The sequence below is a fragment of the Zosterops lateralis genome (genome assembly GCF_965231275.1).
Source record: "Zosterops lateralis genome assembly, chromosome: 8".
Lineage (NCBI taxonomy): Eukaryota > Metazoa > Chordata > Aves > Passeriformes > Zosteropidae > Zosterops > Zosterops lateralis.
This window is the reverse complement of record NC_139768.1, coordinates 32860743-32872476: the sequence shown is the minus strand read 5'-3', so window position 1 is coordinate 32872476 and position 11734 is coordinate 32860743. Positions and strand designations below refer to the sequence as shown.

Genomic DNA, 11734 nt, shown 5'->3' with positions numbered 1-11734 from the left:
CGGTGACCTCCCGCCGGCTCCCTGGGCAGCGTTTAAAGTCCAGGCAGAGGCGCCAGTGCCTCCGCACACAGCGGCTCATCCCGCTGCTCCTGCCCGGGGGCTCCGGCGTCGGGACTGCAGCATGCGGCTGCTGCTGCTGCGGGCAGCGCTCCTGTGCCTCACCCTGCGCCTGGGGCGGTGCAGCGAGGAGACAGCGCCCGACAGCGCCGGCCACCAGCACCCCCAGGCACAGTCATCCTATTCCGACTGGGGCATCGAGACCATCCGGGATGGCTTTGAAACGGTGAACAGCTACTTCGACTCCTTCTTGGAACTGCTTGGGGGAAAAAACGGAGTCTGTCAGTACCGATGCCGATATGGTAAGTGAACCTCACTGCTGCTGGCTCCTCTCTCCTCGCCCTTTCCCCTCGTTCCCTCTCCTTCCCTCCTGTCCCGGAGCTGCCCCCCAGCTGTGCTCGGCAGAGTCACAACCTCTCTGCCAGCGCCAGCACAGGGACACTGAGCCCCCACCTGCCCCAAGAACAGCCTGGTGTCGAATGCACCACAGGACTGTGGGAACTGAAAAAGCAGGGGATTTTCACAGCGTTGCAATAAGCTTACATAGACAGAGGTTTGAAATAGAGTTGAATTTTAGGCCTTGAAATATTTGGAGCATAGAAAGTTTCTGACCTGCAAAAAATATAAAGCAAGCAACTGCTGTATGCTGTAACGTGTACGTGTAGTGTTTAGTGATTGGCATAAGTAGATGTTTGTAAGCTTTTAGCATCAGCCTATTGGCTAAAAAACTTTTAAAAGGCCTTGTAACAAAGAGAAGTTTGGCTTCTGTTGTTATGGCGTGAGTTTTATCTTCTTTTATGTCTCTACCTTCACTGAGACTGATAATGAAACAAACCCGTGGAAGGCCTCTGGGTCGCCCCGTCCCGTTATTGGATGTTAGATCCAACACCGTGTCCATAGGGACAGCAGGACAGGATGCAGGCTCCCCTGGCAGGGCACACAGCTACTCGGGCTGTCCCACTGCCTGGGGACAGGGAGGGGAGGCCGAGCCAGCGGCTCTAATCTCAGCAACCTTGGGAGTGTCCTTATTCAGCAGTTGTGAGCTGGCCAATGCCGCGGGCTGGAGGAGCAGAGATAACGGGGGCAAACCCCACGTCACCGGGAGGAACCTTTAGTGCTCCTGCTTTGGACTTCGGAGTGATTTACCAAAAAGGAATAGTTTGGTTTGTCCTGGGGGCAGGATGAAAGGGATCTCAGGGAGGGCAGGGCAGGGGATGGGTGCACAGAGCTGCAGCTCCGTGGGGTGACAGGGGCACAGGCACCACTGGCCATCACCAGGGTACCCGTGGAAACAACCTGCTTAGGAACCAGCCAGGAGTTTTCCCCACAGACTGTACCCTCTCCTCAGCCTCCTACAACTGTCCCACAGCAACATCTTGTCCTGTCAGCTCAGCCTGCCCATCCACAACTGCCTGACAGCCCCTTCCCCCACTGCTTCACCCCACACCCCTAGTGACCACCTGGGAAAGATGCTCATGAGCACAGAGAGATTACAACCCCTCTCCTCCCCAAAACATTGTTTTTCATAGACAGATTCAATGCTTTGGGAGACCCCACTGACCATGTCTCAGTCTGTATGGATCCCATGGACCTCCCACTCTTCCCAGGCCAGGAGTCAGGGCACTGGGACAGAGAGATCTGCAGGCCTGGGACCTCAGCTCCTTGCCAGGGACAGAGGGGCCATAAGGAGGTTAAAATCAGTCTGAAAGTTGCTGAGGTTTTTGTTTTGTTTCAAAAATAATGCCACAGAATCATAGAACAGGCTGAGTTAGAAGGGACCTATCAGGATCATAGAGTCCAACTCCTGGCCCTGTGCAGGACACCCCAAGAGTCACACTCTGTGCCTGAAAATGTCGTCCAAACAATCCTGGAGCTCTGGTAGCCACGGGACCACTGCTCTGATCAGTGCTTCCAGTGCTTCCAGTGTTCAACCACCCTCTGGGCCTAATGGCCATCCAATGTGTATGTATGTGCCCTTCCTCTCCTGCCAGCTTTGCCCCCCAGGCCCCAACTGAGAACAAACATGGAGCTGCAGGCCAGGAACCTCAGCCCCATGGGATGGAGTGAGCCCACAGCCCCACAGTGGCCCTAGTCCCTCAGCCTGGCGGTCCCTCAGGCCTCTCTGCAGTAACTCAGGAGGGCCATAGGTGGCCCTCCAGACCCCCCAGCACCACCCCAGCCCACAGGATGAGCCCACCAGGCAGCCTGTGCCACGCTCGCCGTGTGCCAGCCCTAGGCCACGTGTGTGACAATCTCCTAAAGGTCCATACCATGCCCCAAACTCAGAGCACAAAGGGCCTTTCCCTCCTTAATGTACAGACTGAAACTCCTGGCAGTGGGAAAAACGTGGTTGGGACTGCAGTGTGCCAGAAGTAATGCTGATATTCAGAGCTGGTTTCAGGGAGCCTCAGGACTCACCAAGTCATGCAGAAGTTACTGCTTTTGAACACATCCAGAGGGCTCTCCCTGCCTGTCCCTGTGACATCTCCGGAGAGCAGCACAAATCCCTGCTCACACCCTGGAGCACCTTGCATCTCACTGGAACAGTGTTTTACCTCGAAAGGAAAACCAACACATGGTTAACCCAGTTCTCATCCTGTGCTGAACAGCTCATTAATCACTGCCTGAAGGAGTGATGCCCATGTGGCTCCAAGGGTCTTGCTGGACCCTTGCAGGACCATTTGTCCTTGCTAATCTCTGGCACAGACATTGCAAACTGCGAGTGGAGAGGATGCTGGGATGGCCCCAAATCAGCGAGATCCAGTCCTTGCTCAGAAGGGTGAACACAAACCATCTTTGTGCTGAATCAGGGCCTGATTGCTTTTTTCCCCAGGAACATAGGAAAAATTATTCCTTCTACTTACTTTCATTTCAGCCAAGAGATAGCAATAATAGCTTATTTTGCCACAGTAAAGGTCAGGACTCACCTGTGACTGCCACATCCATCCTCAGCTGAGCACATGGTACTTGGCTGTTCCAGCTGCTCTAAGACTCTCCTGATTTTTCAGTGGCTACTGAGGTCTGAAAACATCCAACTTGATGGATTGCTCCCTTAAATCAGGACATTAGGGTTACACTAGGCATTTACTGGCAAATATCCTCCTGCTTACAAAGTCTCGCTGGGCATCTCAGGGGAAACAAACAGCCTGAGCTGGGAGTGAGGCCCTTGTAGCTTCCTCCTGGCCAGGCAAGACTTCACTGCTTTGCTCAACATTTGGTCCTGAAGGGCTTAAGATGAGGGGGCACCTCCAGGCTGTGGGAAAAGAGCCTCCAGCAGGGCATAAAAGGCTGGACATGTGCAGGCACCTCTGCTCAAAGCCTGCCTGCCTGGGGCACACAAACAACAATGGACCACCCAAAACTGCAAGGAGCCCTGAGACCATCCATTCACTCAAAAATACACTCAGCCTCCCCCTGCTCAGTGCCTGAGACCTCCTGCATGGCCAGCAGCTGTTCAGCCAGCTGGCTGCTTTCCAGCCTGTTGGAACAGCTACAACACCCTGGGGGGATTAAAATACATCAGGGAAATTCAACTTCAGTTTTAGGGCTGTGCCAACGAGGCAGTGGCCTGAAATCTATCTTCTTGTCTGTAAGGATGGGCAAGCAATAAATGATAACAGGAGCACTGAGTCAAGGCCCGTAGAGAAGTAGGAACGCCTGATGTTCCTGTTTTGCTTTTGTTTTCCTGTTAACTAGAAAACAAGATATGGGAGAGAGGTTAATTGTGGTGTCTTGGACTTGACCTAGCTGAGAAAGAGTACAAAGGGGCACTTTACAAGTTTTAAAGCTCTGTTTTGCAGAGGGCAGGAGACAGGTTTCCTACAAGAACTTACCCTGAAGGCAGTCTGATGTTTTGTGGATCAGCACAATCATTTATGTGAACGTTTTTTTCCCCCAGGACAGCTTTCTAAAACATCATAATAGCTTTGACTTTGGCTTAATTGAAGATCTGGAAACACAGCTATCTTTGGCTGGGACTTGGATCGTGGAGGTAGAACTGGATGGTCTTAAAGGTCCCATCCAACCCAAGCCATTCTATGATCTACACATCCCCAAAAAGTCTCACTCCTACTCAGACTTGCCATCTTATCCCATTAACTGCCACTGTGCTGCAGGAACAAAATTTACAATCAATATTACAAGCAAGTCAGTCAAATTTGACTCCATCCTGCAAAACCCACAGCAGATTTTGAACTTTCCTCTGCCTCCTGCATCAGTTCAGGAACATTTGAATTCTGAGTCCCAGTTCCCACCCCCTTCCAAAAAAACAACAAGGTTCTTTTGGAAGGGGAAAATTGCCTGTTGGCATCTCATAGCTGGGCAGGATTTCAGTTTGTTATTTATTTGTAGCAAATCTGTTATTTAAATAAAAACAGCTCTGGCAAAGTTTAATTGAGAGGTGCTGGGAACACTCCTACATAAGTCTTTCTGAGGCTTTTGGCTGTAAGGCCTTCCCAAGGGCACAGCAGATTTATGGTTGAATTAACCACTGGCATTTTAGGTACCTCAACAGAAAAATGGGAAAGCATCTTAAATAATTCCTGGTGCTGACAAGAAGCAAGAAGTGGAAATGGAATTTAAAAGAACCCTGCCCTGCCTTGAAGGGCTGAATTAGATCCATTTTATGTCTATATAAATTCTCTAGCCATGCTCAGGGAAGTAGAAACTTAACCCTCGATGTGATGGGCTTCAGAAGGCTCAGTTCACACGTTTTTGTTGGAGCATTCGCACAGTTTATGTTTTCCCAGAGGAGGGACAGGACCCAGGGAATGGCTGGAGCTGTGTCAGGGCAGGGTTAGGTTGGATATCAGGAAAAGGTTCTTCCCCCAGAGGGTGGTCAGGCACTGAACGCGCTCCCTTACAAAAATCAGATTAAAATGCTGCTGAAGGTACTGCTAGAACTGGCTGCTAGCTGGACTCTTCCTACATTGGGTAAATAATTATTCACAGAGAGAGTTCTTGCTCCTTTATGCATATTAAGAAGCAGACTGAGGAAAGTGCAGAGATTAAAGAAATAAAAATGATCTGCCAAACGTGGCAGTGCATCACCATGGGCAGAAAATGCACCAAGAAGACCTGCTCAGAGCAAGATAGACATGCAAGGGCTGGCACAGTTTGGGGGAGACCCACAGCGCACCAACAGTCCAAGAATGAACTGAGGATAGAAAGAAAGCCCCTTGCTAAGCTAGCAGTGCAACCAGTAGTGTCTGGGGATACAGACCAAAGGGGAGCTGCCTGTCACTCCTTGCTTTTTGGACCTAGTCTTGGGAAGATCAGCTTTCCTAACATTTGTCTTGTCTTTTCTTTCCCAGGGAAGGCTCCCATGCCACGGCCTCACTACAAACCCCAAGAACCCAACGGCTGTAGCTCCCATTTTCTGGGGCTCAAGGTACCTGAAAGTGTATGTACTGTCCCACCCACCACTCCCAAAGGATGCAGCTCTCTCAGCACATTACCAGCTCATAACTCTGGGCAAGAAAAAGGCTGTGCTGTGCTGGGCAGCTCGGTGACAATAACCTATGTGCACATAGCAACATCTGAGTGCATCCTCCACACCCGCCCCTTCACCTCTTCCCACACTTTTTGCCTCTGCCAAGCACTGAATTGAACCTACAGGTTTTAATACTGCACCCACTGGTTATCTTAAAGGCAATTAATTAAATCATATTGGAATCACCAGGGAAGGCTTTCTGAGGAGGCTCTCAGAGCAGGGACTCCTAGTTAGCTCATGCATTATTGCTGCCCATGGAGTCTGCAGCAATTAGGCAGATTCCTACTCTGACAACCCCGCTCTTTGCAGCCCATTTTTCATGTTAGGTTTAATTCCTGAAACTCTATTTCACTGCAAACCTTGTGGGCATTTCTGTGGTGCCTCCTCTGTACCCAGGGAATCAGGAGTGTAATGAAGGAACAATTCATCACCTAAATTTTACATTATGAAGGGGGAGAAGAGGAATAATTTATAACAGGCTAACAAGTCACTCTCTCCGGGAGATGCCTTCTGCCCCATCACCCCCAGGCTAAGTTTACAGGGAGCAGAACTCCCCTGATCATGCTGTGTTTGTCCTTGGCCTCAAGCATGTCTCTGAGAAACAAGGCATTAAAATACTTATGGCATGTTTATTAGGCCAAAAAGCAGGACCTTGTCAGGTTGTGGGGGAAAAGAGGAAATAGAAAAGCGGCCTTTGCCACCGTTGGCAAGGACATGGAGCTCTCTGATGACGTCTGACAAATGAAAACTAGAAAATGGTCATGGAGGGGCTGTTTCCCACCTCTGTACCAGACATTAGTTCCCTGGGACACAGAGACAAGAAGAGAATGTGGTGTAACCTGCACCACTGACACACAGTGCTCCTCTCTCATCCTTTAGATGGTGAGGGAGCAGCACCCATTCCCTCCTGCTGCCCTGGCTATCAGGAATAGCTTCTGGAAAAGTAGCCAGCAGGGCTCTGCAGCTCCTCACCCCCTTACAGCTATATGAGCCTGAGGCCAGGATGCAGCCAAGGGACATTTCTTCTCTCTTTCCCCAGCTAGACTTGGGCATCCCTGCCATGACCAAGTGCTGTAACCAGCTGGACATTTGTTATGACACCTGTGGGGCCAACAAATACCGCTGCGACGCCAAGTTCCGCTGGTGCCTCCACTCCATCTGCTCCGACCTCAAGCGCAGCCTGGGCTTCGTCTCCAAGGTGCAAGGTAGGCTTCCCACCTCACACTCCCTCTGCAGGGGGGCATGGAAGGGAGGCTGTGGGCAGGGAGCCCCTTCCTTGCCAAAAAGAAGCAAAACTCTGCAGTAGGGAGCAGCATCTCTGTCCTACACTTGTCACAGGTGGGTGAGAACACAGAGGTCTACCCCCTCTGCCACACACTTCTGTCCCAAGGCTGGAGATCTACAGTTACTTGCATTTAGAAAACATTAAAATGTGTGAAAAAAACCCCACAAAACCCTGGAAGCAATTCCTTCAAAACTTGGATGCACTGCCAGACAGCTCAAACACCTTCACAGAATACCAAAAGGCCTTCCCAGGCCAGTGAGGCACACACTGAAAGCTGTACATGGCCAGGGGCCAGCAAAGCCGAGAACCAAGGACAGGGCTCTGGTCACAGATAAGCGATGATGATGGCACCAAGGACACACCAGGCTGGGTGGTGGCTGAGCTGCTGCAGGCAGCTCTGGATGGCTCAGAAGTGCTAACAAAGCTCTAGTGATGTGCCAGCAGCTCAGGTGCCACCCTGGTTTTGCCTAATTTAAAAAGCCTCAGCCTGTGAGTCTGAGAAGAGCTTTTTTGGTAACCTCTGCTTACACCCTGGTCTAAGGTATCCTTAAATACACATTTGTTTTCCTAAGGTGCAGCCTGATTAGGACACATGGGAAGTCTGCACCAGCACTAGTGCAGTGGCTTCCTACCTGGTCACAGATAAATGCATGGAAAGAGTGCCCAGGCCTGCAAGAGAAATCAAAGACATGGACTGAGACATAAGTGCTACAGGCTGAGCACAGCAATCTTTCATGGTCACCCTTATCAACATGCCTTCATACAGCCAACTTCTTCCTAGCTCTTAACTTCTTCCTATCTCTTCAGATTTTCCCCTGCCACTTTTTCATATGGTTCCTTCTTGCTCTCTGCTTGCAGCAGCAAAGCAAACCTAGATCCTAGGGAGTTAAGGCAGAGCAGAGCCCACACTCCTGGGCTGAGCCAAGCCACCTCTGCCAGGCAGGAGTAGATTCCTCCAGCATCTCTGTCCTGGCTGCTGTAGGAGGCACAGGTAACACCAATGAACCTCTGAGCCATCCTCCCCTCGCCGTGGGCTCTACAGATCCTGCCCCCAGGCTGCTCTGAGCAGCACCTGTCACAGTCCTCCTCCACAGCCATCCCAGCTCTTATTTGGCATCCAAAGCCTTGGTTTTCCCACTGACTCACCACAACCTCTCCAGTGCCTGCCAACTGAGCAGCCTCCTGAGGGAACAGGAGCTCTGGGGTGTTTGGAGAGGCTGAGACAGGAGAAAACAGTCCCAAAGGCAAGGCTTTCCCAACTTCATTATGCATACAGCAGTGTTAGTGCCAGTAAATAATCCCTAAAGACCTAATATTAACCTATTTATTTACTGACAAGCACTTTCAGGGTGTTGGGATGAGAAGGGGCTAGTAGTCAGGCAGTCAGCTGCTCCAGCTGCTGTAGGATTTTCCATGCTGGCTGGCAGCTGGCACTGTAACTCCCAAAAAGGCCCAGAAAGGTTGGTTAATGGTGGCTATAGGCAAAACTGAGAGAAGGAGTAATGCGGAGGCCTCCTGGGAAATCTGTTTGGTAAACAGTGCTGTTTGCAGAGTCCCAGATGATCCATCAACCAGTAAGGCCTGAAAGAGGCAAGAAAGGAGGGGTTTAGCAGGGAAAGAAATCAGTTGGCACCCTGGGGAGAAAAGAGGAGGGAACCTCAGGATTTATAAAAATGTAGTTCTCAGAGAGAAAAGATGACAATCCATGGCTTCTAATTGCAAACCCCATGGAGCTCAGTGCAGGGCTCGGGCTGGGGCACTCTGGATTACCTCTCCTCACCTGTCCATCCTGTCCTTCTCCACAGCCTGTGAATCCATGGCAGACACGGTGTTCAACGCCGTCTGGACCCTGGGCTGCCGGCCCTTCATGAACAGCCAGAGGAGCGCCTGCATTTGCAGCGAGGAGGAGCGGGATGAGCTGTGAGGAGGAGCAGCCGCCCGCGCCCCTCTCCAGCACAGTGACTGCTGCCAGCCCTCGGGGCCAGCACGGGCTGGGGACCCGGGCCAAGGCACGGCAGCCTCTGGGCAGAGCAGGCAGCCCACGAACAGAGGGCACCGTGCCTGCCGCAGATGCGGCTCCACAGCCCCCTGCCCCTCTCCGAGCCCACCAGCCGGCGGGATCCTGTGCCAGTTCTCTCCATGGACCGAGCCGCAGAGACGAGCAGGATGCAGTGCTGGTTATAAAAACGTGACTGACCTTAAATACACACTGTTACCTCCCCCCAGCCTGTAACCTTCTAATTTGCAGTGCAAGGCATGAGGTTTCTGCAAGCCCTGTGAATTTCCCAGTCCATGGATATGCTATTTACATTTTTGCACCACTGGTGACAGAATGAAGAGGGGTAATTTGCTTTCAGTACACTGCTCACACCCATCCCTGACACTCTCCATCCTGTCATTACACACCCTGACAACCCTGAATATTTAAATACTTGGTGGATCCTAAACTGATTTAAGACATCTGGGGATTTCTTAAGCATGAATTAAGGAGAAGGGCTTGAGCTGTTTGTGGTACACAATTGATATTCGGGACCAAAGCCCACCATTTATCAGATGTGAAATCACAGCCCTCTCCCCCAGTCTCAGGAGAGGAAGTCACTTTTCTTTGCCAGTGTCATCCATATTTATTTAATTACTTTTCTCCTATAGCATTTAACAAAGCTTTGCCCTCAGGATCTCTTTTTACACAAAATGGCTGGGTATCTACCTCCATCTCTTGCATGAGGAAAACAGGAGGCTCACAGTGGCCTTGGGATGAGATATTCTAAATTCTGGAGGCTTATCTGTCAGGTGACAGGACTTACATGCTTCCTCTGTAGGGCTGCTATCAGCAGCCTCAGACACCATTCCATCTAAAATGTGGTTAATACTCCCATCTGTTATGGGGAGCTTTTGTTGCACGCAAAACCAGAATTTAAAGTGGTGCATGGCATTTTGCCTCCATAGAACATTGGCAGGCAGCTTTCAGCTGGGTTTCTTGTTGGAAGGAAGTTGCTATTGGGTGTGTGCGCACCGTGCCACGTAAATATTTCAGCGGCTCCTGCAAACATATTTATGGTTATGTTCTTCCATCTGCCACAGAGAAGTTAAGGCTGCAAAAGGGTGATTTACAAGAGTGGAAAGAGACTGTCTTGGTTGCTTTTCTTCCAGTTTAAATGGGTTTAAAATGTATGCATGGAGCTATAAATTATTTAAGGCCTGTACTCCTGCTCCTGCCAGTCATCTTTGCCTTACAGTGAACAGCAACGAGACATTTGGCTGGCCCCAAGTGGGCTGGAACAACAAGAGCCTGCTGGTATCCACACTAGGAAAATGGAAGTGACCTTGTAGGGTGTACTGGGATGTTTTCCATCACAGAGGACTTTAACACTGATCAGATGTAATGACAGCTTTTCCTAGCTGGGCTAATGCCACTGGAGAGGGAATTCTGCACTGCCAAGATTCACCGCTCTGTCAGAGCATGAGGCTGGACAGACAACCTTGGATTATCCAGCTAAGAAACACATACTTTTGGCTAGGGATGGGAAGGAAACAGACTCTTCTCAAACTTTGTATTTTGTTGGTGAAATGGTGCCTGTGGCCAGTTTAAATGTGAATACACTCTTATGATTAAATGACAAAAAAGAAATTAAAATATCTGTATCATCTATGTTCAACAACCAACTGGATGGAAAATATCTTAATTTATTTTATAGTTCAAGTGATATCAGATTAAAGCCAAGCAACTGGTGGCAGGTGATGACACACACTGGAGAAATCAAAGAGTTGTGAACAAAATCTCTGCAACCCAGATGCTGATGCGCTGGAGACGTCACTAACATAGATCAGAATTTCTCCCTGCGTTCAGACCACCATTCATCCCAAAACTCCAGAGACTGCTGCAAGCAGGCCAGCTACTGAATAAGTTCATTTTTCACTGAGGTAATCTGAAAAACCCCAGCAACAGCTTTATAAGGAAATATTTGAACCTTCAAGTGGTGGTGGTGACTCTGGCAAAGCACCAGATGATTTGTGTAGGAGCAAACCAGCACATGAACTCCAGTAAAACTGCATCCAAAATAAACATTGCTTCCCCTCTGTGCCACTCCTGCTATCCAGTGATGGTCAGCCATGGAAGTAACTGATGACAGGATTCTCCAGGTTGCTGCACAAACCTTGGGTCATCTTCAATTCCACCCTGCTGTGGACACAAAGACACCGCTGTGCCCATCCCATGGCTTCCTCTCGACTTTGTGCATTGGCAGGATTGTTTTCAGCTGCAGAGTGGAAAAGGTGCTTCACATGGATTTGTCAGGAAGAACCAAATAATGTGCACAATAACTGAAATAAGCCAGGAAAGGAACTTCTCCCTCCATCACTCCCCCTACATCCCTTCCATATGAACAAACAAGAGCAGTTGATTCTCCAGAATGCACCAGATAATTAATTTCATTTCCCAGCTCTTGTTTTATCAAAACAAATATATTTTGTTTTGATATAGCGGAGGCTGCCTGAACAAAGAAGTGACAGTGGGGAACTGCCCCTGTGGTCCTAATGCAGATGTGAATCAGCAAGAACAGCAATCCTAGGAGAAGCCTTTTTTTTCTTTCACATATGGTTAGTCAATACACAAAAAGTGGCTTTCCTTTTATATCTACTTACCATCATAGAAATATTTTTGTTTACTCTAACACACACATTTATTTCCAAGATTGGAAAAGCAGCCATGAACCTCTTTAGAAAAATTATTAAACTCTCAGCCATTAAATGTTCATTCCTCACTGGAATCTCACTTGCCAGAACAAATAAATCTGTGAAATAGGTTGAAATGTTTGAGGCATTTTGTGACTTTCTTCTAAATGGTCCCTTCAAATGAATTCCCCTTCCATTTGAAAGCAGCAGCAAATTTTGGCTTCTGCAGC

The 11734-nt window shown here is 49.4% G+C and overlaps 1 protein-coding gene across 2 annotated transcripts; it reads left to right on the top strand.

Annotated features, from left to right (window-relative positions):
• Window positions 1-54: 54 nt before the first annotated feature.
• On the top strand, window positions 55-11641 carry PLA2G12B (phospholipase A2 group XIIB). 2 transcript variants are annotated; one of them, XM_083866093.1, is made up of 4 exons: window positions 55-359; window positions 5370-5458; window positions 6588-6753; window positions 8639-11641. In XM_083866093.1, exons 1-4 carry the CDS (start codon window positions 122-124, stop codon window positions 8755-8757), a joined length of 612 nt encoding a protein of 203 aa, XP_083722219.1. In that variant the 5' UTR covers window positions 55-121; the 3' UTR covers window positions 8758-11641. The 2 variants fall into 2 exon arrangements, with proteins under 2 accessions (XP_083722219.1, XP_083722220.1); XM_083866094.1 differs by having other exon boundaries at window positions 62-359; window positions 5370-5446.
• Window positions 11642-11734: the final 93 nt, after the last annotated feature.